At 51.1% G+C, this 26,895-nt stretch overlaps 2 protein-coding genes across 3 annotated transcripts in view; one reads left to right on the forward strand and one right to left on the reverse strand.

The window, feature by feature from the left end:
- Positions 1-6,641, forward strand: part of ZNF335 (zinc finger protein 335) — a 29,607-nt gene extending 22,966 nt beyond the window's left edge. Inside the window, exon 28 of the mRNA XM_066237330.1 lies at positions 6,482-6,641. Within this exon, the coding sequence (XP_066093427.1) occupies positions 6,482-6,513 (32 nt within the window). The 3' untranslated portion in view covers positions 6,514-6,641. The remainder of the gene's footprint in view (positions 1-6,481) is intronic.
- On the reverse strand, positions 479-13,058 carry PCIF1 (phosphorylated CTD interacting factor 1). 2 transcript variants are annotated; one of them, XM_066237333.1, is made up of 17 exons: positions 12,304-13,058; positions 10,404-10,575; positions 8,886-9,028; positions 8,674-8,798; positions 7,259-7,396; positions 6,973-7,100; positions 6,682-6,836; positions 5,150-5,297; positions 4,976-5,059; positions 4,626-4,725; positions 3,410-3,572; positions 2,529-2,701; positions 2,301-2,387; positions 2,031-2,215; positions 1,296-1,389; positions 1,032-1,204; positions 479-894 (listed from the first exon to the last, which is right to left on the reverse strand). In XM_066237333.1, exons 3-17 carry the CDS (start codon positions 9,007-9,009, stop codon positions 840-842), a joined length of 1,932 nt encoding a protein of 643 aa, XP_066093430.1. In that variant the 5' UTR covers positions 9,010-9,028; positions 10,404-10,575; positions 12,304-13,058; the 3' UTR covers positions 479-839. The 2 variants fall into 2 exon arrangements, with proteins under 2 accessions (XP_066093430.1, XP_066093428.1); XM_066237331.1 differs by having other exon boundaries at positions 479-946.
- Between the last annotated feature and the right edge of the window lie 13,837 nt (positions 13,059-26,895).

Raw genomic sequence — 26,895 nt, forward strand, 5'->3', positions numbered from 1 at the left:
CAGCATCCCCCTGGACACCAGAGGAGCACCTGTTCCCTGCACAGGAGTCTGCAAAGGGAAGTGCAGCCAGGAGCCTGTTTGTGCTGAGGCCTGTGGTGGCTCTGAGCTGTTTCTCCTGACCCTCGACTGGAAAACACACCTGACTGCCCACTCACTATGGTGACTGCAGCACCAGCAGGCATCTAGCTGTTACCTGGGCACAGCCACCAGTCCTTTGCTCCCAGGATTGGCACAGGCTCAGCTGTGAAGTTTGGGGTTTTCCAGCTAGATGGCACAGGGCTCTGGACTGTAGACCTGCTGGGCACACTGTGGCCACTGGGTCCCAGTTGTGGGGACAGCAGGGTGAAATGTTAGATGCCGGAGCCCTGGGGGTGGGGTGTTAAGGCCCTGGAATCGAGATGAGCCTGGAGGTACAGGGTGTGATCCCAGAAGTGGCTCCAGGGTCCTCAGCCATCTCTGCCCTCAAGACCCTCACTCATTCTTGCTGGAGAGTTTTTGTATTTTCTTTTACAAATGAAACAAGGTGGCATAGAGTGGGGGGAGAAGACATGGGACCTATTTACAGGGAACTTGGAGTTTGAGGTGGGGAGTCGGGGTAGAGCAGGGAGGGGAGCCTTGGCAGAGCCATATCTTCCTGTGTCGTTGGCAGCCCGAGGGCCTGAGTCCCAGCAGTCCATACCAGCACCCTGGGGCTCCTCCTCCCCGCAGGATGTGTTAAGTGGGGTGAGACTTGCGGCTAGGGCCCTGCTCTCTGCCCGTGTCCCGGTCCTTGGCCTCCGAGGAGGACGATGTGGAGGAGCTGGAGCCGTGGCTGCGGCCTGACTGCCGGTAGGCGGCGCTCAGCTCCTGGAGCCGCTCGGCTGTCGGCCCCCACTTGGCAAAGCCAGGGTCATTCTGCAGGAAGAGCACGGCTGTGTTGTGGACTGCCTTGTAGTGCATTTCCTCCCTGCAGACAGAGGCACCGGCTCAGGTAGGGCTCAGCCGACCTGATCAGCCCAGCCCTACAACCCCCGCCCTCCCCGGGTACCCACTTGCAGATGTGCTGGGACCCACTGCGGTACTCATGCTCGAAGGCAGGCAGGACCAGCTGGTGGCGTTTGAAGTGGCTCTGTTCCATGCGGGTGAGAGCAGGTGTTGGGGGTTCCCGCCACTCAGGGATGAACACGATGAAGGACAGGGGCTCTGGCGAGGTCTCCAGCAGTTTCTGTGGGAGGTAGCGCGGGGTGGACGTCAGGGGCTGCCCTCCAGGTGGCTGGTAGTCCTGCCATTCCCCACCTCAGCAGCAGCATACCCACCTCGAAGTGAGAGACCATGGCCTCCATGAGCTCCTCGCAGAATGGAGGGTTGGCCTCAAAGGAACCACTCAGTGGGGAGAAGTCCAGGCAAGGCCTGGGGACAGAGGTGAGCATTCTAAGTCCCAGTCCCTCAGCCAGAAACAGACGCTGCTCCCACCCTTAGGCATGAGGTTGACGAGATGGCCCTGATCAGGCCAGAGGCCAACATTCATCCTTTTGTCCCCGGACAAGGTGTGGCCATTTCCACTGAATAGATGAGGACAGAGGCTCAGGCTTGATGACCCCAGCCTACAGAGCTGATTAGTGGAGCTCAACTCCAGCTTGGAACCCCCTGTCATCTCCGCACGAGCCACACCCAGGAATTCCCCAGCTGCTGGACTCTCCCTATTGCTGGCCGGGCCCTGACCTCCAACTGGAGACAGCACCACCTCCTAACTGTGCTCACCTCCCCCTTCCCTTCACCCCATTAGTCTATGAGGTCTATGCAATTACTTCTCTTTCCTCCCAGTATTCCAAATATGGGCTAATTCGCAGACAAACCCACAGTCTTGGTTGTGGGGGATCACAGGCTCCCAGAGATTCAGGGGTTTGTCCAAGGTCACATTTCTGGTGAAGGCAGTGACTACACCCAGGACAGCCCAACTCCAAAGCCCTACAACATTAGAAAGTATCCGGCCAAGGTGGGATCCGCACTCTGGCCTGGGCAGGAGGGACCCAGCAGCCCCTGGCTCTCACCCGCGGGAGCCAAAGTAGCCATCTGTGTCCGGGAAGGCAGAGCAGTACTGGCGGAAGTAGCAGTTGAGGGGTGATGCGAAGCACTCAAAGCTGACACCAAAGAGCCGGTGGAGGGCCTCAAAGACGTGCACCGGCAGGGATCCCTGCAGGCCTGTCCCCTCGTAGAGGCCCACACCAAACATCATCTGCAGAGTGGCCACAGTCGGCATCTGGTGCTCAGACTTCCCCCGCCCCCCCAGAGGGACCCTCCCCTGCTACCCCGGCCTATACCTGGTACCGTCGGAGAAGACACCAGACTCGAGGCAGGAACCTCTCAAAGGCAGAGTCGTCAATGCAGCTGTAGCGGTAAAGGAGCCACTATAGGACAGAAAGCCAGTGGGCTTCAGCACAGGTCCCCCCTCCGTCACTAGCCTCTTGCTAAGGACTCTGGGTCAAGAAAGATCCAGCCCTCGCTTCTCCCACTTGTGGAGACCTACCTCCCCTTCCCCTAGCTCTTACCAGCTTACTGAAGTAGTTGCGGCTGACCTTGACCATCTCTCCCTTATACCGGATGCATACCACGTTATTCTCCACATGCATCTCCACACTGGGCATGGGGGGCGCAGGCACAGCCAGCCGTACTGGGTAGCAGTACACCAGGCGGGGCTCCACCTCTGTGGCCTCCACCTCCTCTGTGGACAGGGAGAGCAGTGAGAGGCCACCCACTTGGCCAGTATTCACCTGGGACAGCCTGGATGCCCACTGTGTGCTAGGGGCTTCCTGCCTGTCCCAGTAACCACGGGAGGTAACCCTATCCCGTGGAGTCAGTGTAGCTTTGACAGTTCAGTAACGAAGAGCACGGCCAGGTGATTAATGGGGGCAAGAACTAGTGGCCTCTGTCACTGTGCTCTGTACTGACACAGGCCCCTGGTGTGCCATGCCTCTGGGCCTGGCAGGCAGGCAGGCAGGCAGGCAGACTCAGATGCCATGCAGAAATAGAACTGAATCACCTTCCTTAGAATAGTTACAATAGCTCACTGACGGATCTCTTGGGGCCAATCACTTTATGTTACCACCGAATCCACACCTGATCCTATTGGCCAGGTTATCATACCTCAGTTTGGGGAAACTGAGGCTTACAGAGAATGGATGTCAACGCAGGTCCACTAACTACTTACCCCCGGCCTGTCTCCCACCTTCTCTCGTCACTTCTCCCTCTCTCCTAGAGGAGTGCCGAGACAGCCTGGCCAAAGGGTACAGTGGGTTGTGTCCCAGACACTGTTGGAGGGGCCACCCCAAACCGTTCTCTTGCCTGGAGGCTGTCTCACTTGTCCTTTCAGTCAGGGCGCAGGACAGAGCTGATGGCGCCACAACGGGCTCCCTGCCACCTGGCCCCCTACCTGGGATGTTGTTTTCCTTGAGGATGGCTAGGTGCTTCTCACGGATCCGTTTGACATACTCCAGGGAGATGTGGTAGATCTTACTGCAGATGCCCTCCACGGAGTCTTTGGCCGCGGCCGAGACATGCGGGCCACACTGTTTCCGCAGGTGCTCCAGGCGGTCCTGGAGGAGACGGGGTGCCAGTGGGTGGGCAGGCAGGGGAGGGCTGCTGGGCTGCAGCAGTCCTTGCTTTGCAACAGCCTCTGCTACTTAACTAGCTGTCTCTTGGACAAATCCCTTGGTGTCTTGGAATCTTACTCAACCGTTAAGGGTACACAAAATACTTACCTAACAAGGCAGGCAGAACATTAAGTATGACCATTCTTGTTAAGGACTTAATAAGCCCCTGGCATATAGTAAAGTCCAATAAATGCCAGCACTTAATGGAGTTAGACTGTGCCAGATCCCACGATACTTGCTGGGGAAACACAACCAGGCATAGTCCCTGCTTATACAGCATTTGTAGTCTATCGGGGAAAGATACCATTACAAAATGGGGTCCTTCCTTGGTCATGGCAGATTTGAAATTTGAGCTTTAGCGACTTGCAAGGATAACTGGGCATTTGTAATTTTGCTGAATCACACATGTGGAAGTGATGAGTGAAAATGAGTCACTCTGGCTAGTGAGCACACACCTACCTTTGTCAATCTCTACGTGTCAAGTACACAGTTACTATGGTGAAGTGCGAAACCTTGTCTCTTGTGAAAAATGGTCCTGAAAAGAAAGCCCATTGCTAGTGCTGGTGGAGAGTTAAAGAAGTGATGGGTTTGGGCCAGAGAAAAAGAACTGTTTTGGACACATTAAAGTAGGGAATTGAATTTTGTGGTAACTCATAAATATATGAACACACACATCCAAGAAAAAAGTTTGTCGATATGTTTCCAAAAATCTACTCAAGATGTGGACTGTTCATTAAGTTGAAAAGGTAGCTACTGATGGTATGTGGCCAAACACAGGATTCCATTAAGTACCTTAATGGAAATGTTTGGGGAGAAAGCCAGGAGCCTAGACAAACATCTCCATTTACATGAGTGGGGACTGAAGAGCATCAAAGGTCTGCTGTTTTGCACAAGAAGAGGCTGCTGTGGGACCCTGCCCAGCCTGGGCAGGAACAGTGGCCTTCTGGGAGAAAGTGGCCACAGAGCCTTTCCATTGGCCTTAGCAGGGCCACTCACCATGTAATCCTCCTTGGAGGCTGAGTGGTCCTTCCGCAGCCAGCTGAAGGTGTCCTCCACATTCCACTTGACCACCTTCCTGCTGTCAGGAGATGCACTCCTGCCAGGGGGCACACAAGGGGCCAGTGTAAGTGTCTGCTCCACCCTCCTTATTCCTCCCATCCCACTCCCAGCACCATTTGGGCACCAATGCCTAGGCTTACATGACAGCCTTTCTTCTGCCTTTGGGAGGTGGCATTACTTCTGCCACCAAGAGCAATGACATCCCCATGTAAGCCAATGGCCTTTGCCCTCCCCACCCCCATCCCATCCCAGACCCACCCTGCCAGGAGGAGGGGAGAGAGCCATACCTGGACTCAATGAGCCGCCTAGCAGCCTCTGCGTATTTAAAAAGCAGGCGCTTGGCTTCCTCCCGGAACTTGATTCGGGATAACCTAGTTAGAGTACACTGAGTTAGAGCCCTTCTATGCAGAACTGGATGCAATCTAAGTGGCCCTGGGTCAGCCTCAGCTGTGGGGCTATACCTGATGGGAATGTCATTCATGATTTCACGGAACATAGAAGGAGACACCACTGGTTCACAGTTGCTTGGCAACAGGGGGTCAGAGCCTTTGTCTACGACCTTGCGCTCCAGCATCCAGCGGTTGAAAGACTCCCGAGGCGGCTCGATGCCTGCAGAACAGGAGTGCCGAGGGCAGTCTGACTTTAGTCGGCAGACTCCACGTGGCCCGGCACAAGGGGCATCGTGGGGGTATTGGAGGTGCAAGAGGAAACGACAGCCCGTTAGGTCAGGAGCTTCCATTCTAAGCAACGTTTTCTAGGGCATATTCTGAGAATCACTAGTTTTATAAAATATGTTAATAAGTACTACAAACGGTAAGGGAAGGGATTCTGTATTTCAGTGCAGTTAAGCAAGTTTATTTACTAAGTAATTTCTTTAAGGATTTTATTTATTGGCTTTTTTTTTAAATATTTTATTTATTCATTTCAGAGAGGGGGAGAGAGAGGAGGGAGGAGCAGGAAGCATCAACTCCCATATGTGCCTTGACAGGGCAGCCTGGGGGGTTTTTTTTGTTTGTTTGTTTTTCATTTTTCCTTAGCTAGAAACGGGGAGGCAGTCAGACAGACTTCTCTGCATGCGCCTGACCGGGATCCACCCGGCATGCCCACCAGGGGGCGATGTTCTACCCCTCTGGGGCGTCGCTCTGTTGCGACCAGAGCCATTCTAGCGCCTGAGGCAGAGGCCAAGGAGCCATCCCCAGCGCCCGGGCCATCTTTGCTCCAATGGAGCCCGGCTGCGGGAGGGGAAGAGAGAGACAGAGAGGAAGGAGAGGGGGAGGGGTGGAGAAGCAGATGGGCACTTCTCCTGTGTGCCCTGGCCGGGAATCGAACCCGGGACTCCTACACGCCAGGCCGATGCTCTACTGCTGAGCCAACCGGCCAGGGCGAAGCCTGGGGTTTTGAACCAGTGACCTCAGCATTCTAGGTCAACACTTTATCCACTGCGCCACCACAGGTCAGGCTATTTATTGGCTTTTACAGAGAGAAGAAAGAGAGAGAGGCAAGGGGAAGGAGTGGGAAGCATCAACTGGTAGTTGCTTCTCGCATGTGCCTTGACCAGGCAAGCTCAGGGTTTTGAACCTCAGCATTCTAGGTTGACACTTTATCCACTGAGCCACCAAAGGCCAGGTGGTATTCTCATTTTTGTGCCATTCTATGGATACATAAAAAGGCTTTGAATAGTGGCTCGTAAATAGTAAGCACTCTTTAAGTATTATTTTTTAAAAATTGTATTAATTGTTTGCTGACACCAGCCACCTTCACATGTAGGCCCTATTCTTGTCCCTGTCTTACAGATGCTGAACCCAGGTGCAGAGCGGCCAAGTAATGAGCCCCAGGTACAGGGCCAGCACTTCGTGGAGCTGGGACTCCCACAGGCCTGTCCCTACAGCGCATGCTCCAGCCCTGGGCCCCACTGTGCCATCCCTAAGCCCAGCCGCCGCCCCGCTCCTGCTGACGGTGGAGGAAGACAGGAGGCCGAGGCCGAGGCTGTTACCCTCCCGCTGCTGGCACAGCTCCCGGTAGTGCTGCCGGAGCTTCAGGATGAGCTGGGAGCGGAGCAGCTCCACCTCGGGGTGTGGGGGCAGCACCTCTGAAGGCCCTCGGTGCTTGATGACGGCGTTGGTCTGGATATCCAGATCCCAATAGACCCTTGGGGCACAGACAGGAGCAATGAGGAGAGCAGAACAAAGGGCAGGAGGGCCACCCTGCCAGCCACCACACCCTCAGTGCCGGGCACACTGGCCATCAACAAGGGGTGGTCCCAAGCCAATCAGCAGGGACTTACTCAGTGGGTCGGAGGAGAGCTGCCTGCTTATCTTCAGGGGATGTCCCCCAAATCTTTAGTGTTGGGGTTCCCGGGACGCTAGGGGAGCTGGGCACCGATGGACCTGTGGGCGTCACAGGGATTTCGATCTGGAGCAAAGAGTCAGAGGCATCAGGTTAGGAGTGTTGGCTGAGGGCTCCAGCACTGTGTGTACCAGGGAGCTGGGCCTCCTGACTGCCCTGCCAGGGCCCTGCCCTTGCGGGGCGCCCGGTGGCTGCCTGCCTGCCAGGGAGCCGCAGACACTCACCTTGGGCTTCTTCACACCATTGCCGCTTGGCTGCTCTTCTGAGAGCTGCCGCTTTCGGGGCTTGTTCTCAGCCGGGGGGGTTTCCAACAAGCTTGAGTCTTGGGGCGGTGGGGTCGCATTCAACCCCAAAGGGTCTGACTGCAGGAAAGAGACCAGCAGAGTTGCAACCAGGGCCAGCAGCTTAGGAGTCCCAAGACTGCAGAATCCTGATACCCCAGCCCCTGCTCCTTGGAGAACAGAAGGGGCTGGGATCCAGAAAGAACTCTGGTGCCACTCCTGCCTGCTACTTGAACTGTGAGAGCTTAGGGGTTACTTCCCTTTCAAATTCCCTCACCTTCAAACTGGCCAGGACACCTCACCATTGAGAACCAGAACGAAAGTCAGGAATGAAGGGAAACCTCAAGAAATGCTTGTTTTTTTAAAAAGCAAGGCTGTGTCTGACTGGTGGTGAGGCAGTGGACAGAGCATTGACCTTTAATGCCGAGGTCACAGGTTCAAAACCCCGAGGTCGTCAGCTTGAGTGCAGGATCATCATGACCTCATGGTCACTGGCCCAGCTGAAGCCCCCGGTCAAGGCACATATGAGAAGCCATAAACGAACAACTAAAGTGATACAACTATGAGTTGATGCTTTTCATCTCCCTTCCTGTTTCTTTGTGTGTCTCTCTCTCTCACTAAAAAAACCCAAAAGGTCCTGTGAATGTAATGCCTTTGATGACACCAAAAGTATCATTTTAAGGAGAGCAGTGGGGCCCTTAAATCGCATCCGGTACAAGTCCTGCTCTGCCTCTTACTGGCTGTGAGGTCTTGGGCCAGCCATTCCCCTCTCTGGGCCTCAGTGTCTTCATCTGCAAAACGGGGATGCAAACTGGCCTGACTACCCACAAGAAAAGAAAGTCTGCCCAATTCACAGGGACCCAGCTCCCACTGGACCGCACTGACACTAGTTCCTAGAATGTGCTTGTCCTCCCCTTACTACTTTCCCTTAGCCCTCCTTCTCGTCTTAACCACTGATTCAGAGAAGCCTTCGGAGAACTCCCTCACCCAGACCCAGTCAGGATCCCTGAGGTACTATAGCATCCTCAACGCTATGCTGCATTGTAACCCTACTGGCCCTCGCCAGCAGATCGTGCGCCCCGAGTGTGCAAGGGCAGGACCGTGTCTAGTTTGTTCACAACTCCATCCCAAGCAGAGCACCCCGCATGCAGTACAAGTTGAGTGTCATACACTAGTTTAACCATCTGTGTACATGCCAGTCTCCCCATATAAGTCTAGGTTCCATAAGGGCAGGTACTGATTCTGTCTTGTTGTCAGTGTATCTGCAGACTACACACATAAAAGCTGTTCAGGATACATTTGGGGAAGACCTAAGTGCCAGAGGCTGCTCTGAGACCCTGCCTGAGGCTGGCACTTACAATTACGTCGTGCTGGCCCAGCACGGGCATCTCCCACAGGGACTGGTTGGTGAATCTGTTGAAGTAGTAGGGACGGTTCTCCCTCCTGCTCCAGCACTTCTCCCAGCCCGCATGCACCAGCTCCTCTGTGAACAAGCAGGGAACCCTGGGTCAGGGTTGCTTCTGGGGCACCCTCCTGACCCCGCCACCCTGCCACTGCCCCTTGCCAGTACCTGGGAGGTCCTGCACCAGGCGGACAGGCTTTGGAGAACAGGGCTGGCTCTGATTGGAGGTGCCTGGGGAGTGACTCAGCAAGGACGCTTCCTCCCGGGGGCTGCCGTGATTCTCATTGGCCATCTCAGCACCCACACCAGACCTGCCACACAGAGGACCAAAGGGTGTCAGGGACAGCCGGGCATGGAGGTCAGCTCCACACCCTACCAACCAATTACAAGCTCCACCCCTGACCACCTGCAGATGTGGAGAAATCAATCCAGTCCTGTTCTGGAGGGCCAGCATGGTGCCAGGAAGGAGCCCGGCCATCTAAGTTGTAGTTCCCTCAACTGTTAAATGGGTGCACTCCTGTTGCTCCTTCTGCCTGAAATCCTCTTTTCCCAATTCTCTGCCTGGCTTGCCACTAGGATCACATCCTCCAGGAAGCCTTCCTTGACTCTTCCCTCCCCAAGTAAGGTGGTCAGAGTCCCTCTTCTGGGCCATGAACATCTACTTTGTAGCACTCAGAAAGTCTATGGTCTATCAACTGGGTTTTTTCCCCATTAGACTGTCAGAACTCCCAGGACTAAGAATTGGATCCAGTTTAGCTCTTTCCAAAATGCTCAGCAGGGTAGCTGGAACCAACAGGAGATCTGTTCATTTGGCAAATATTTACAAAGCACCCAGTGACAAACAAGACAGAACAGGGTCTATCCTTAAGAAGCTAGTCCCACAAGAAGGAATTATAACTCCTCTTTCCTGCTCCTATCCTGTAAAATCTAACTGCTCAAAGCGCAGCCTGGGAAGGGACATGGCATCTCACTAGGTGCCTCATTTTAAACTACAGATGAGCCAGTGGAGCTGAGAAGGGATACCTAATCTAACACAGTCCTTCATAATCCCCAGGTGAAATTTTATTTAAATATTAGGAAGGAGGTCAGCTCCTTCAGATGTGTATTACCTACTACCACCACCCAAAACACACCCACAAGTCTCAATGGACAATGTAGTTCCCAACCTGGCTGGTAGACTCCTAGGTGGCCGACTGTGGCCAAACTGGTGATCCTAACAGTGTTTTCAGTATATCACAATACCCAAAATAAATCAAGTATTTACCCACCAAAATACCACAAAGGCACAATTTAAACATCGGTTATCTTTGCTTGCTGAAATTTTATCAACTTATTGTGGTCACACTGATAATCTCATGCTGATCAGAAGCTCTGATTGGCTGTTGACAACACCATAAGAATCACTGGGACATCTTTTATTGTAGACTTAGTTGTAGACATCTTTGTTAATTTGGAAAGGGAAAAGTGAATGGTTACTTCATCTGTACAGTCTGGTAGCTAAAAATGCAGGCAGCAAGAGGACATACATACAACAAAAAGGGTCCACAGTGACAAAAACGTTTGGAGCCACTGACCAAGGGGAGAAGAAGCGGGAACTGCCTTGGTTCTCTGGGGAATTGGGGTTCCTGGTGCCTCGGGGCTGAGCCTACAGGTCTCAAGGCTGAATGAGGTCCCTCTTTTTCTCACCCTCTGAGGTCTGCAATGCTAGCATAAGAGGGTTTTCTTCTCTGGCTGGACGGACCCCACGTCACAGGGTCCCACACAGGCAGGGGGAGGCCTGCAGAAAGGTTCAGCACAAGTAGGTGGGCTGGTCAGCAGTGGACGGAGTGGGGTCCCAGGGAATTCCGTGCATCAGCAACTGCAGAGCAAATAGGAGAAAAAAGTCACAGACCTGCAAAATGCTACAGGGCAGGGGCAACAGCAAAAGGGGCAATGACAGAGCAAACTGGAAGCTCCCAAGACAGGGCAGGACATGCTGTGGGAGAGCCAGGGTTCCGGGGATGAAAATGGCACTTCTCAAGCTTTCCAACCAACAGGTTCACCCCCACAGACCTGAAGCCTGCAGTCCTACAGAGCTCTGTGTTGAGGAGAGCCCTAAGCCTAATTTAATGTTCTGCTGTCAGTCTTGAAATTTTTAATTAATTCTTAATTAAGCTTTAACAACAGGCCCACATTTTCATTTTGCATACTGGAGCCCTGCAAATTGTATAGCTCGTCCTGTCAACCAAAGTACCCCTAAGACAAGAGGAAAGTGAACAACCATACAAATCACAGATGGGGCAAGTTCCAAGCCACCCATAGTGGGTGAAAAACACACTATCTTGAACGAGCTGTGTTTTTTTTTTAAGCAACAAAGAAAACACATGCAAATGTATTATATTACACAGCGTGTTCAACTTTATTGGAAACTATTTCCCCCAAGAAATACTGGGTGATATTGATGCAGCAGGTGGATTAACTCTGCAGAGGAGGCAGAGCAGCACAGCTTAATGAGGCCAAACCGGGACACTGCAGTGCTCCCAAAGCCGGCTACGCATCAGAATCATCACGGGGCTCGTACAGAAACAGATTTCAGTCCCTCACTCCACACCTGAAGAGTCAGAAATAGAGAGGGGAGGTACACGAGTGTTTGTATTTTTTAAGCGAATCTCAGGAGTGAGACTAAGAGGCGGGAAGATCAAAATTTTTGCTTTATACCACTTCAAATCTTCACCAATTTTTTACAATTAAAAAAAAAAAAGGTTTAACTTCCCAGCTGCTTTGAATGCAGCAGGTTGCTGACCAAAGTAGCAGCTGGGTTTGGAAAGACCCAGGTTCCAGATCTTTCGGCCACTTTCCGATCTGTAAGCGATCACTCGATCTCTATAGTCTCTCCAACCGTACAGTCCAGCATATTGTACACTCTCAATAAGAGATAACTTGCTATTAAAAAGATAACCTTTCTACTCATTCTGGAGCTTGCCGGCCACCAACATACCGCAGTTTGACAGCCAAGCAGAGAATAAACAATTGTAGGTGCGCAACCAAAGGAACACACCAGAATGTGGTGTACGATTCCGGGACCGGAAAAAAATGGGCGGGACCATCCCAGTAATACACCAATCAGAATGCCCCAGCCCAGTAGGGCGGAGTCAAAGGACTTGCAAAGTGCGCAGGTGCGAGGGGGCCCGCGAAGGAGGGGCGACCCCCAGCGCGTGCACACCTTCTCCTCTCCCCCACCCCAGCGTGGGCGGGCTGTTTGGCGCGCGCGCGCCAGCCCATCTCCTGGACTCCGCCCCCCGCCCCGCCGCGCGCTCCCGCCCCCGGGCTGAGGCGACTCAGAGTCGGAGCCCGACACAAAGGCGGTGGCGGCGGCAGCAGCGGAGGGGCCCTAGAGGCCGCTCCGCTCGCGCTCTCCGGGCCCACCTCTTTCACCCAGGCCATCGGCCGGGCCGCTGACCCGCAGGTCTAAGATGGCGGCGGCGGCAGAGACGAAGCAAGCGGTGGCCCCGAGTGGAAAGCGTCGGAGAGGCCGCCGCCTCCCGGCTTCGGACTCTCGGATCCTGGCACGGCTCGCGGCGGGACCATGGCTTCCTGGGGCTCTTACCTGCCCGAAGCGGACTCGAGGGGATGCGGCTACACGTTCTGCTCGGCCGCCCGTTTTGCCGCCTCCGCCTCGCCCTCCCCAGCGCCGCTCCCGCCATCTTGTGTCCCGGGCCGGGACTCCGCGCTGCGCATGCGCTGGTACCTCCTCTGAGGGATCTCGCCGCTGCCTCCCGCCATCTTGAGTGTGGCAGGACCGGCCGGGTTCTCAGACCCTGCTAGCTTTCGTCCCCCTCCCCTTTCTCCCATCTTTCCCTGCTCTTCCATGCGGGTCTGAGGAGGGGGAGACAGCTTTGCAGGCCCTGTAGTGTGGACTGAGAAAGGGACGAACTCACAAGCACACTCCCTGCCTCAGTTTCCCATGCGAGCACACCCGCTGGGCCCGAAGGTCCCGGGTGGGCGGCGCGCCGGTAGGGTCGTACTGAGGGTGCGCACCCGGGGGCGCAGGGCGGGCTTAAAACCTGTGGGGGCTCGGCTTAGGCGCGGAACGGAGGGCGGAGTCCCGGTGACGCAGGCTGTGAATGTAGCGGACTGGGGTCCCAACCCCCGCGCAGCTCTGCCACTTCGAGTCTGTCGCTCACCCTCTCTGGACTTTTGTCCGGTGGGTTTGCTGCCGTTTTCCATATCCAGGCTGCATGCAAATTGACCCTTCTACCGTAATGAGGTTGCACAGGTTATAAGTGTTCTTGTGTAGAAGAAAGAACAGCTGTGGAAGACAATAAAGATGGTTTTGCTGAGTTCAGCTGGCTAATTCGAAATATAAAAATTTTACACTGTAAAAAAAAAAAAAGGCTTTGGGCAAAATTGGGAAATTATAAACTAAAGGCACTTGAGAGGCTTTCCAAGACTAACATCTATGACCACTAGTTGCAGTGCAAATCCTCACTGAGACCTCAAACCAGCCACAGATGTTTGCCCAGCAGGAGACTTGCAGTTGCTAGACACCCCACGCGGGGCTCCATGCAGGATTCTTTAGTAGAGGCCCGCAGACTCGCTAGCTCTACCTTCCTCTGGTCTCCAAAGTGAGCTAACTTTGCAGTGGTAGCTCGAAAAACAAAACTCACCTACTATCCTACTTTGAACTTCCCACGTGAAGCAGGCTTACAGATACCCCAGCTGGGCAGGCTCTCTGGTGTCCCTGGTGCCTGGCCCCATGCAGCTTGGTGGGGCTAGGAGTGTCAAAACTGGAGGCAATAGTATGAATAATTAAGAAACTAGGATTCTCTATCAAAAAGTCAAGAAGTACATGTTTGCGAGCATGAGAAAAGGTAACCCTCATACACTGTTGATGGGAACATGAATTGGTGCAGTGAGTATGGAAAACAGTATGACAGTATGAGGTTTCCTAAGAAAATATTAAAGAACTACCATACGATCATGGATATCTGTCCAAAGAAAACGCTGATTTGGAAAGATACATGCACCCCTGTTTATGTTTATTCCAGCCAAGATAGGGAAAAGGCCTACATGATACAGATGTGATACAGATATATTCTGAAAGACTACTCAACCTTTAAAAAGGAAATTCTGCCATTTGCAACAACATGAATGAACCTTTAGGGTATCATGATAAGAGACAAACACCATATGATTTCACTTATATGTGGAATCTTAAAAAAGTTATATGCCTGACCTGTGGTGGCGCAGTGGATAAAACGTCGACCTGGAAATGTTGAGGTCGCCGGTTCGAAACCCTGGGCTTGCCTGGTCAAGGCACATGGGAGTTGATGCTCCCAGCTCCTCCCCCCACCCCCACCCCCCCCATCTCTCTCTCTCTCTCTCTCTCCCTCTCCTCTCTAAAATTAATTAATTAATTAAAGTTATAGACTGGCCTGTAGTGGCACAGTGGATAGAGCATGGACCTGGAATGCTGAGGTCACTGGTTCAAAACCCTGGGCTTTCCCAATAGTAAAGACGCACAGGACAAGCAACAAAGCGAAGCAGCTGGGAGTTGATACTTCCCGTTCCACCCCCTCCTCTCCATAAAGTCAACAAAATATTTTTAAGCCCTGGCCGGTTGGCTCAGTGGTAGAGCGTCGGCCTGGCGTGCAGAAGTCCCGGGTTCAATTCCCGGTCAGGGCACACAGGAGAAGCGCCCATCTGCTTCTCCACCCCTCCCCCTCTCCTTCCTCTCTGTCTCTCTCTTCCCCTCCCGCAGCCAAGGCTCCATTGGAGCAAAGATGGCCCAGGCGTTGGGGATGGCTCCTTGGCCTCTGCCCCAGGCGCTAGAGTGGCTCTGGTCGCAACATAGTGATGCCCGGGAGGGGCAGAGCATCGCCCCCTGGTGGGCAGAGTGTCGCCCCCTGGTGGGCGTGCCGGGTAGATCCCGGTTGGGTGCATGCAGGAGTCTGTCTGACTGTCTATCCCCGTTTCCAGCTTCAGAAAAATACAAAAAATATTTAAAAAAAAAAAAAAAAGGCCTGGCTGGAGAGCTTGGTTGGTTAGAATGTCATCTCAAAGCTCAGAGGTTACCGGTTCGATCCCCGGTCAGGGCACATACAGGAATAAATCGATGTTTCTGTCTCTCCCTTCCTCTCTCACTGAAATCAGTAAGTTAAAAATTAAAATAATAATAAAAGGTATAGATACAGCCTGACCAGGCGGTGGCGCAGTGGATAGAGTGTTGGACTGGGATGTGGAGAACCCAGGTTCAAGACCCCGAGGTCGCCAGCTTGAACATGGGCTCATCTGGTTTGAGCAAAAGCTCACCAGATTGGACCCAAGGTCGCTGGCTCAAGCAAGGGGTTACTCGGTCTGCTGAAGGCCTGCAGTCAAGGCACATATGAGAAAGCAATCAAGCCTGACCTGTGGTGGCGCAGTGGATAAAGCGTCGACCTGGAAATGCTGAGGTCGCCAGTTCAAAACCCTGGGCTTGCCTGGTCAAGGCACATATGGGAGTTGATGCTTCCAGCTCCTCCCCTCCTTCTCTCTCTCTGTCTCTCTCTCCTATCTCTCTCTCCTCTCTAAAATGAATAAATAAAATTAAAAAAAAAAAACATAAAAAAAAAAAAGAAAGCAATCAATGAACAACTAAGGTGTCACAATGCACAACAAAAAACTAATGATTGATGCTTCTCATCTCTGTTCCTTGTCTGTCCCTGTCTATCCCTCTCTCTGTCTCTGTAAATAAATAAATAAATAAATAAATAAATCCTATTCTCCCCCCCCCCCAAAAAAAAAGGTATAGATACAAAGAACAGATTGGTGATTATCAGAAGGGGAAAAGGTTGGGATGGGCAAAATGGGTGAAGGAGGCCAGTTGTATGGTGACCAGTGATCATTAGACTTAAATTGTGGTGATCACCTTGTAGTGTATACAAAGATTGAATGATTCTCTTGTACACCTAAAACTAGTATGTTATATACCAATTTTACCTCAATATTTAACTAGGTTTCTCATCAAACTGGATTCAAAATCTCATCTCACTTTCCATGTATAGTCATAACCTATCCATCCTTATTTCCACTGTCTTAGAGCAAGCGCCATTATTTTAAAAACTTTGTTAACACTACCTCACATACAGAAATGTGCGCAAAACAGAAATGTAAAACTTAATGTGTTTGTCACAAAGTGAACACCTGGGTAAACACTCAGCTCAAGGTATTGTCTAACAGATTTCCCCGATGGGGTAATTGCTCTCCCCACTACTTTTGTGGTAATCACTCACTTGCTTTTATGGTTTTACCACATAAGCATGCATCCTTAAACACTTTTGCCTGTTTCTTCAACATGATATAAATGAAATTATACAGTCCTATTTTATGCCTTCTTTTGCTCAGCATTGCAACACCCATCCATGTAGCTGTAGTCAGTTCATTTTCATTGCTGTATTCTGTCATACAATATATGTTACTCCACTGTTGGGGGATATTTAACCCATACCTCTTTCTGAATTATTATAGTAGTCTGCAAACTGGTCTTCTAGACCAGGGGTCCCCAAACTTTTTATACAGGGGGCCAGTTCACTGTCCCTCAGACCATTAGAGGGCCAGACTATAAAAAAAACTATGGACAAATCCCTATGCACACTGCACATATCTTATTTTAAAGTAAAAAAACAAAACGGGAACAAATACAATATTTAAAATAAAGAACAAGTAAATTTAAATCAACAAACTGACCAGTATTTCAATGAGAACTATGGGCCTGCTTTTGGCTAATGAGATGGTCAATGTCCGGTTCCATATTTGTCACTGCTAACTGTAACAAATGAAATGACGCGCTTCTGGAGCTGTGAAGCGTGCGTCCTGCGTCACCGGAAATAGTACTGTACGTGAGCAATGCTGCACTTTGCGGCGCCGCCACATACTGTGCTCTTCTCACTGACCACCAATGAAAGAGGTTCCTCTTCCAGAAGTGTGGCGGGAGCCAGATAAATGGCCTCAGGGGGCCCATGCGGCCCGCGGGCGTAGTTTGGGGACCCCTGTTCTAGACTTTCAGCCTTGCTTCTCTCCTAGTCCATAATCCACCCTGCAGTCAAAGGGCTCTCTTTAAGTCTGGTCGTACTACAAATCTGATCAAGTTACCCTGGGCTTAAAACCTTTGTCTGTCTCACCATTGACCACAGAATAAAGTTCCAAACCTGTAACTTGGCTCACAAGACCATAATTGTAACGAGAAGTACCATGGTAGAGCATTTGTGATGGACTGCCCCAAGCACTTTACATACATTCATGTTATTCATGACCTAAACTTTCTTTCTTTTTTTTTTTTTTTTTTTTTTTTTTTTGTATTTTTCTGAAGCTGGAAATGGGGAGGCAGTCAGACAGACTCCCGCATGCGCCCGACCGGGATCCACCCGGCACGCCCACCAGGAGGCGATGCTCTCCCCATCCGGGGCGTCGCTCTGTTGCGACCAGAGCCACTCTAGCACCTGGGGCAGAGGCCAAGGAGCCATCCCCAGCGCCCGGGCCATCTTTTGCTCCAATGGAGCCTTGGCTGCAGGAGGGTAAGAGAAAGACAGAGAGGAAGAAGAGGGGGAGGGGTGGAGAAGCAGATGGGCGCCTCTCCTGTGTGCCCTGGCCAGGAATCGAACTCGGGACTTCTGCACGCCAGGCCGACACTCTACCACTGAGCCAACCGGCCAGGGCCACATGACCTAAACTTTCAAACAAGTTTTCCTCAACCAGTCCCAGCCATCCTGAACTACCTAAATGTATGAGATTGTCTCTTTATCATGGGGCCTTTGCATGTGCTATTTGCTTTTACTTGTCTCCCCACTGCCTAATACAGCCTTCAAGCCTTAGCTTAGATGTCACCTCTACCAGGCAGCCTTCCCTGAACTCACCTCCCCCCAGGCTAGGTCAGGTCACCTCTTCTCTATTTCTATATCATCCTGTGGTGTGTCTCTCCATTTTCTTTGTCCACTAGGCTGTGAGTGCTTAAAAGCAAGGCCAGGGCTTGTTCTCCCTTGTGGCCTCATGCCCAGTGCTGTGGCTGACACTAAATATTTGTTGACTGTGGGCAGACCACACTGTATTGAGATCTGGGTGACTTTTTCAGGTATTCCCGTGTCTATTCCAGGCTCTGGTTTCTGTGATGGGAACGCCAAGGCAGCACCCTGCAGGGTGCCAAGAAAAGCACGAGCTGCCCACTGTAACAGAGACCCTGCCAGCAGCCTGGCATCCTCTACTCACACAATGGGGATGAGCAGAGATCCTGGGCTTTCAAGCACTCTGTCAACTTCTCTAGACTAAGAAGCCTGTCTGGACAGGAGGGCTGGATTGGGAGAAATGGTTGGGATCAGCAGGGCTTCTCCAGTGATAGCCAGTCCTGGCTGGGAGCCTGATATCAGAGCCTCTGGAGGACCAGCCTCCGTGCAGGACAAAACCCAGTCTCCATGTAAAAGCAGAAACAGAAACGTACAGGCCGAGGTTCAAAGTATCTTAACACCCTTGTTCTTTTCAGCTACAGCAAAAAGCAGCTGAGAGGGAACCGCACATTTCAACCCCTGAGGTCCTGGGGATTCGGGAAGGGAGGCTCCTGCATGACCCTGTTCCAGGCTGCCCCGCCCCCCAGCCCCGCCTGAGCTACCGCTCCTAGCCCTTTTCTGCAGTTTAAATAACACTAAGGCAGTTTCCAAGGCGAGTGGGCCGGGCCCAGGAATTCTGTAGAAGGGAGTCTTCCACCCCAAACTGTGGTTTCCACAGGGAGTGGCTCTCTGGCCATTCTGGGGCCACATGAGAGAAGCGCCAAGAATAGATGAGGGGACTGGACGTCTCCTCTGGTCTTCCCGTCCCGGTCAGTGTCTGATGTGGTGTGGCGCGCACCCTTTCATTTCCTCATGCGCAGGGGCCAGCATGTGTTGGGGCCTGTCCTGGAGCCTTGAGAACCAGCACTGAACAAGGCAGGCCTTTTGCCCTCAGGGAGCACACGGAGGAGTGGGAGAGGCAGACACAGAAATAAACCCTCAGCTGCAGGGAGATAAGGGCTCTGTTGGGACAGCCAGGGGGTGGACATTGATTCAGAGACTTCAGGAGAGATGACCATGACTGAATGTTGCTGGAAGAATCGGATTTTCCAGATGGGCAAAGAAAGGGAAGGATACAGCCTGCGCCAAAGTCTAGAAGTGTGGAAAGGTGTAGTATATTGAGACAAGAGTCAACCTGAGCACCTCCGAGGGAGGGTCGGGGGGGGGCAGTTTCGGTTTTGGGTTAGCACTCAGCCTCGCAGCTGGTGTTTGGAACAAGTCCCGACAGGGGTGGGGGTACCTGTGGTGGTCCCTGCCTTCATCCTGCCCATTCTTTCTGATGCCTAGTTTTTCACTTTGGGCAGAGTGGCCAAGAGCTGGGATGTTTACACCCAAATGAGCTGAGTCAGCAGAATTAAATCCCAGCGTTCTTCAAAAAAGAAGCCAGGGCGACAGCTGGCAGCTTCCTGAAATTCTTTTTTTTCCTTCTTCTTCTTTTTTTCTTTTCTTTTTTTTAGACACAGCATCAGCAGAAATGCATCTATAAACATGTGAAGTACAGTTCTATATATTCTGGGGAAAATAAAATTGAAACTAGGCCCTACTTTTGTGTGTGTGTGTGTATTTTTCCAAAGCTGGAAACTGGGAGGCAGTCAGAGAGACTCCCACACGCTCCCGACTGGGATCCACCCAGCATGCCCACCAGGAGGCGATGCTCTGCCCATCTGGGGCGTTGCTCTGTTGCAACCAGGGCCGTTCTAGCGCCTGAAGCAGAGGCCACAGAACCATCCTCAGCTCCTGGGCCATCCTTGCTCCAATGGAGCCTTGGCTGCGTGAGGGGAAGAGAGAGACAGAGAGGAAGGAGAGGGGGAGGGGTGGAGAAGCAGATGGGTGCTTCTCCTGTGTGCCCTGGCCGGGAATCGAACCTGGGACTCCTGCACGCCATGCCAACACTCTACCATTGAGCCAATCGGCCAGGGCCTAGCTTCCTGAAATTCTGAGATCAGAGGAAACTGACCTGGAGCCTCGGTGAGGGTTGGGAGGGAGGGTACCAACTGAGCCCGGGTCCTTGCTGAGGGAGTTCCTAGGGCACTTGGCTTCTAAGTCAGAGCTCTCAACCCTGGCTGGGAAAAACCTTCCTAACAGCTTTATTGGGGTATCACTGAAATACCACTAGATTCACCAGTTTCAAATAGACAAGTCAATGATTTTGAGTAAATTTGCATAGTTTCACAACCATCACCACAACTCAATTTTAGAATATTACCATTCCCCAAAATATCTCTTGGGACTGTTGGCAGACAACCCCTCTCTGCGTCGCCCTGTCCATGATTCACCACTCATCTGTTTTCTGTCTTTATAGATTTGCCTTTTTCGGACCTTTCATATGAACGAGATCACACAAAATGTAGTCTTTATGTCTTTTATTGTGCATAGTGTATTTAAGATTTGCACATGCTGTATTCAGCATGTATCAGGAGTTCATTCTTTTGAATTGCTGGACAGTATTCCATCGTATAGATATACCACATTTTGTTTATCTGTTTACCAGCTGATGGACATTTGGATCGTTTTCACTTTGGAACTATTATTAATAAAGCTGCTTTGAAAATGCAGGTGTTTGTGTGAGAACATACATTTTCCTTCTTGTCAGGTGGACGATACAGGCCCCTTATAGGGAGCACAGAGTGGAATTGCTGTAAAATAAATTTATGTTGAACTTTATAAGGAAGTGCCAAATGTTTTCCGAAGCCGCTGCACCATGGTAACATTCCTAGCAGTAAAGTCTGAGGGGCCTTGCCAGTTTGTGTTATTGTCGGTCTTTTTTATTATATCCCGCTGAGGAACTTCTTGAAAACACCCACTAGTGCCCGGGCTCCATCCCACACTAATTAAACCAGAATCTTGCAGTTTGGGGCTCAGGCGTAGGTATTGGAGCAAAACAGAACAAAGCCAACACCTCCCTACCTAAAGCCGCTCGCATGCAGAAGGGTTGAGAACCAGCAACCTAATTTTAGGTCTGATTTCTATCCTACGGGGTGCGAAGGGGAGCTCAAGCTGGTCAGTGGCCTCTCCCACACTGGGAAGCATATGGGCTTGGGGGGGTAGGGAGAAAGATGCCTCCCAAGAAGGTACATGTACAGTTCCAGAGCAGATGGGCCTGTTGGAAGGTGGGGTGGAAAAGGGTCTGGGTTTGCAGCAAGGAGCCCTGACTTCTGCACAGCCAGCTGAGATCCTGGCGGCGGGGTACCTCCCAGGACCTTAGTTAGGATTGTTCAAGCTTCTGAAGAGATTAGGCAAGTATGACATTCCTGGCTGCAGGCCACGTGCAGATAACCCCAGAGAAATGCAAGGCAGTGGTGCTGCCAGCAGGAACTATAGGGAGCTTAGAGGCTCAGGGGGATAATTGGGCCAGGGCCACACAGTCTGGGATACAATCTCTTCCTTTCAAAGGGTCCACAGATAATAATAACCAGCCCATGTTCTATGTCCCAGGTCCTGTGCTAGGCACTGGGGATACAGCCATGAATAAGTATCAGGCTCTGCCCCCATGGAGCTTACAGTCTTCTGGAAGAAACAGACAATACAGAATTAAACAGAATGACAGGTAATGATGGTGGGGGCCTCTCTGGGGATGGGCGTGCGACATTTGAGTAGAGATCTGAGTGAAAGAAGGAAGCTAACTATGCAAAGATCTATCTCTGTGCAAAGATGTCTCCAGTAGCCCTGGCTAGACAGCTCAGTTTAATTACAGCATCGTCCTGAAGCTCAGAGGTTGCGGTTCGATCCCAGTCAGGGTACATGTACGAACAAATCAATGTTCCTCTCTCTCTCTTCCTTCCTCTCTCACTAAAATCAATAAATTTAAAAAAATAAAAAACCAAAACAAAACTACAAATTTGGTAAAAGGAAGAGTTCACGGAAACCTCAAGGCTGAGTTTGGTGTTTTCCAAACAGTGGTAGAAGGTAGAGTAGTAAAGAGAAAGATGCTAGACTCTTTTGGGGATCATGGCCAGAGTCCAGATTGTATTTTGTGTGTAATGGGGTGAGGGGCAGATGGAGGGTTGTGAGCAGGGTTGTAAAATGCCATGATTTCTATTTTTAGAATGACTTTGGTTGGTGCAGAAAGACTAGACCTAGTAGAGAAATAGTGAGGCAGGCAGATGAGGTAAGTTGTCCAGGTAAAAGTTGAAAATGGCTTGGACTAGTGTTGGGGCAAACAGAGGAGAAAGTATAGGTGTGGGACATATTTTGGAGTTGAAGACACAATGATTTGCTGACATAGGGTAGCAAGAAAAAAGGAGTCAAACATGACTCCTATGTTTTTGACTCGAGCATCTGGGTGAAGGATAATGGCGTGATCTGAAGTGGAAAAGCAGTTTAGTACTGGGGGTGGAGGTGATAAATTATGGATCTAGCTGGGTGAAGAGAAGAGGTAAGTTGGAGGGTTATGATGTCCTCATGATTCCTGGCTGGGGGGTTGGCTATCCTTGTCTGATCAAAGCCTGTTTATGTCAGGCCCCCAGAGATTGTAGTATTACAGCATTGAAAAAAAAAAGGCCCTGGCCGGTTGGCTCAGCGGTAGAGCGTCGGCCTAGCGTGGGGAGGACCCGGGTTCGATTCCCGGCCAGGGCACACAGGAGAGGCGCCCATTTGCTTCTCCACCCCTCCGCCGCGCTTTCCTCTCTGTCTCTCTCTTCCCCTCCCGCAGCCAAGGCTCCATTGGAGCAAAGATGGCCCGGGCGCTGGGGATGGCTCTGTGGCCTCTGCCTCAGGCGCTAGAGTGGCTCTGGTCGCAACATGGCGACGCCCAGGATGGGCAGAGCATCGCCCCCTGGTGGGCAGAGCGTCGCCCCTGGTGGGCGTGCCGGGTGGATCCCGGTCGGGCGCGTGCGGGAGTCTGTCTGACTGTCTCTCCCTGTTTCCAGCTTCAGAAAAATGAAAAAAAAAAAAAAAATGAAAAAAAAAAATTCAGCCTGACCTGTGGTGGCGCAGTGGATAAAGCGTTGACTTGGAACATGAAGTTGCTGGTTTGAAACCCCAGGCTTGCCTGGTCAAGGTAAATACAGGCAGCAACTACTACGAGTTGATGCTTCCTGCTTCTCCTCCACCCCTTCCTCTCTCTCTCTGTCTCTCTCCTTTCTCTAAAAAATCAATAAATAAAAAAACCGGGCCCTGGCTGGTTGGCTCAGTGGTAGAGTGTCGGCCTGGCGTGCAAGGGATCCCGGGTTCGATTCCCGGCCAGGGCACACAGGAGAAGTGCCCATCTGCTTCTCCACCTCTCCCCCTCTCCTTCCTCTCTGTCTCTCTCTTCCCCTCCCGCAGCGAGGCTCCATTGGAGCAAAGATGGCCCGGGCACTGGGGATGGCTCCTTGGCCTCTGCCCCAGGCGCTAGAGTGGCTCTGGTCGCAACAGAGCGATGCCCCGGAGGGGCAGAGTGTCGCCCCCTGGTGGGCGTGCCGGGTGGATCCCGGTCGGACACATGTGGGAGTCTGTCTGACTGTCTCTCCCCGTTTCCAGCTTCGGAAAAATACAAAAAAAAAAAAAAAAAAAAAAAAAAAACCACTCGAAAAAAATTCAAGATGGTGGAATGTGTTGGGTGCTCCTTGCAGGAAGACCCTGCAAAAAGAGAAGCTTAGACTGAAGACGGTGGCATTGAAAATTCACTAGCTCTTGTTGCCCCCTCCCTTCTCGTTCCTGGCTTATGAACATCTAGATAGCATTGCTACAGCCCTTCTACTCCTCCTTCAATTCAAAATAATGAGAGGCTGGGAGCCCGATGCTGAGTGACTGACTCACGAAAACAAGGACAGGGGGAAAAAAACAAAACCACAAGGACAGGATGCTTAGAGGACCATCAAGAAATGGGCCCCATGCATGAGTCAGAGTCCACTAGCAAGAGGCTTAGAAACTGGGAAGGAGGGTGGAGTGTGAAGAAAACAAAGGAGAAGGAAATCTGAGCGAGGGTTGAGCTGCTGGAGGTCAACTTTCCATCTGAGCTGAGTGGCTCAGAGGTGCCAGGAACAGGGCTTGAGACGAACTCTGGAGATGAGGTAGCAACGCCCTGTGAGAAGCATTAGAATTCTTGAGTATCGAACCTGGAAGGACTTTCAGGGACCAGGTGGCTGTCGCTGTCAACAGAAAAAGGAACTGGTCTGCAAGGAGGAAATGGGAAAGAAAAGGAGAAACAAAAAGACCAGGCTCCAAGATTTAGAAGCCACAGAAAGCAGTCAAGAGCTGCAAGCTGAACTCAGAAAATCCCAGCCCTTTCGTTCCCAGATCTCCATTTGGTAAATGTCTCGCCTCAGTAGGGTTGGTTCTATCCAGCCACTCTCTGGAAATAGGTAGTCATTCTGCCTGTTAGGAAGATATAATCAAGGTCTCCTGGTCTGATATCTGCCCCCCCCACACACATACACACATAGATTCCTCCTCATTCCATCTGGGTCCCTTATCACATGTTCCCAGGCTCAACCATGCTGACCAACGCAGGCAACATACATTGCACTGCTCATGGGCTCAGGCATGGGGGGGTCACTTCCTGAGGGATAGCTTAGGTGGGCATTGGGGGTGGGGGAATGATCGGGAGGGGACATGGGCTGACGCAGCTTCTCCAAGCCATCCAAGGATCCAAAGAAAACACAGCTGGAGACGGGGAGAGGGAGTGGGGAGTCAGGCTGCCCATGTTGACATCTTGGGCAGAAATCCAACTTGGTATCCCGTGGTCAGAGGAGCCTGTGTTTACTTACTCATCCCAGTGACTTCCTCCTGCTGCTGGATCTCAGTTTCCCAATCTGCAAAACAAGGGCCATACAGCTACTTCAAAGGAATGCTGTGAGGATTAGATTGGGTCATTAAAGAAGAGACACCATAGATTGGAGTGGTTAAGAGCCTGGGCTCTGGAGCCAGACTGACTTGACCTAATTAACCTCCCTTCCAGTCTGTAAAATGGGTTGATGATCCTTATCTTACAAGATGTTATGGGGTTTAAGTGAATGAATATTTGTAAAATTTTTGTTGTTAAAAAAATAGCCTGACCTGTGGTGGCGCAGTGGATAAAGCATCGACCTGGAAATGCTGAGGTCGCCGGTTCAAAACCCTGGGCTTGCCTGGTCAAGGCACATATGGGAGTTGATGCTTCCAGCTCCTCCCCGCTTCTCTCTCTCTGTTTCTCCCTCTCCTCTGTAAGATGAATAAATAAATAAATAATTAAAAAAAAAACTAGCTAGCATTCTATTGATGACATTAAGGAAGTATATCTGAAGTGACTTAAAAGCTGATGGCTTCATAGTGAATCAAAGAATATTTTTTATATTTAACAAGCATCCTATAATTACATATAAAATATATCATGTCATAAAAGAAGTGGATCTAAAAAAACTAGCCAATACTAATAACCGGAGGTATGTATTGAGCCCTTTGGTGTGTCAAGTACTACGTTCAGCACTTTATATACTTCATTACATTAACGTCTCCCTGCCACCCACGGAGGCAGGCAGGTACTAGATCATCCCCATTCACAGATGTGGAAGCTGAGGCTCATAAAGAGATTTACTTTTTAATTTACGCTTAAACAGAGGGTGACAAACTACAGCCCATGGGCACAATCCAGGGAGCAGCCTGTTCACTTAAATACTGCTTGTAGCCGCTTCCATGCTACAATGGTAAAGTTGAACAGCTGGGACAGAAGCCATCGGGCCTCTACATGTGTTATCTATCCCTTTACAGGCAGAGCTTGCTGACCTCTGCTCTAGAAAGTGGCAGAGGCAAGACTTGAACCAGATGTATCTGATTCCAAAGCACCTTGCTGCTTTGCTATCCCCCCCCCCCCGCCCCAATATCCCTGTGCTTGGTACACCACAGGGGCTAGAAAAGCTTTTTTTCCCTGTTGCTTTGAGTGCTGGGAAGTCTCTCCTTCCCTCTTCAAAGCCAGGAGTGAAAGTGGAAAGGGATTTGGGGATTCTGATCTCTCCATCCCTCAAGCCAAGTTTTGGGAGAAAGAAGAAACCCATGAGAGAGAGAGAGAGTGAGAGAGAAAGAGAGAGAGAGAGAGGTAGGCTGAATAGGCTAGTCCTGGAATCAAGGCCCGGAAATGTACCTTGTTGTTCCCTCGCCTGGGTCAGGGCTGGGTTTAGAGTCAGCTGGACTGAGACTGGCGAGGTGCAGGCATTGAAAAAGAATCCAGGCTGGTGTAGGTATCACCTGCTCCCAGGGACGTCTGAGGGCTCCAAACCAGTTCAGTCACTCAGCAAATATTTATTCAGTACCTACTGTGCCAGGCACTGTTCAAGGCACAGGGATTATGTGCCAAATCAGATCCCAGCTCTCCTGGAGACAGATCATGTTCTCCATTAACCAGTAATTTTATCAACCATTATTAAATTTTAATAGGATCTATAAAGATAATAAACCAAGCTGATGTGGTTGAGAGTAACCGCTAGGTAGGCAAGGAAGCCCACTCCGAAGAAGTGCCATTTAAGCTGAGACCAAAAGGACAAGGAGCCAGCTTTGGGACGGTCAGGTGGAAAAGCATTCTAAGCAGTGGAAACCGCGAGTGCAAAGGCCCTGAGCAAGAAGAATTTAATTTGCATGTTCAAGGACTCAAAAGGCTAGTATGGCTCAAGCAGAATGAAAAAGGATGCTAGCGGTACAAGATGAGGCGGGGTAGGCCTTATTACATGCTGGAAAATCAGGGCCGGGAAGCAGGAGTTTATTCCAAGTGTGATGTAAAGCCACTGGATGGATGATAGCTAATGATGCTGATAATCATAGCTAATGCTTTTTGAGCCCTTACTAAATGCTAGGTGCTGCCCTGGCCATATGATTCGGTTGGTTAGAACATCATCCCAAAGTGCAGAGGTTGCTGGTTCCATCCCTGGTCAAGGCACATACAGGAACAGATCAATGTTCCTGTCTCTCTCTCTCTCACTTCCCATCTCCCTAAAATCAATTAAACAAACACCTAAATGCTAGGTGCTTATTAAACCCTTTATATGCATTAACTCGTGTAATGCTCACAAACAATCCAGATGAGGAAACAGAAGCCCAGAGAGATTAAACCACTAGCCCAATGTTAGGTAGCTACATTTAAAGCTCACTGGGTCTGTTGTGGGGGCAGTAAATTGTAAGGAATAAAAACCTACAGGACAGGGGTTGGGAGCCTTTTTGGCTGAGAGAGCCATGAA

This window comes from Saccopteryx bilineata, chromosome 6 (genome assembly GCF_036850765.1).
Source record: "Saccopteryx bilineata isolate mSacBil1 chromosome 6, mSacBil1_pri_phased_curated, whole genome shotgun sequence".
Classification (NCBI taxonomy): domain Eukaryota; kingdom Metazoa; phylum Chordata; class Mammalia; order Chiroptera; family Emballonuridae; genus Saccopteryx; species Saccopteryx bilineata.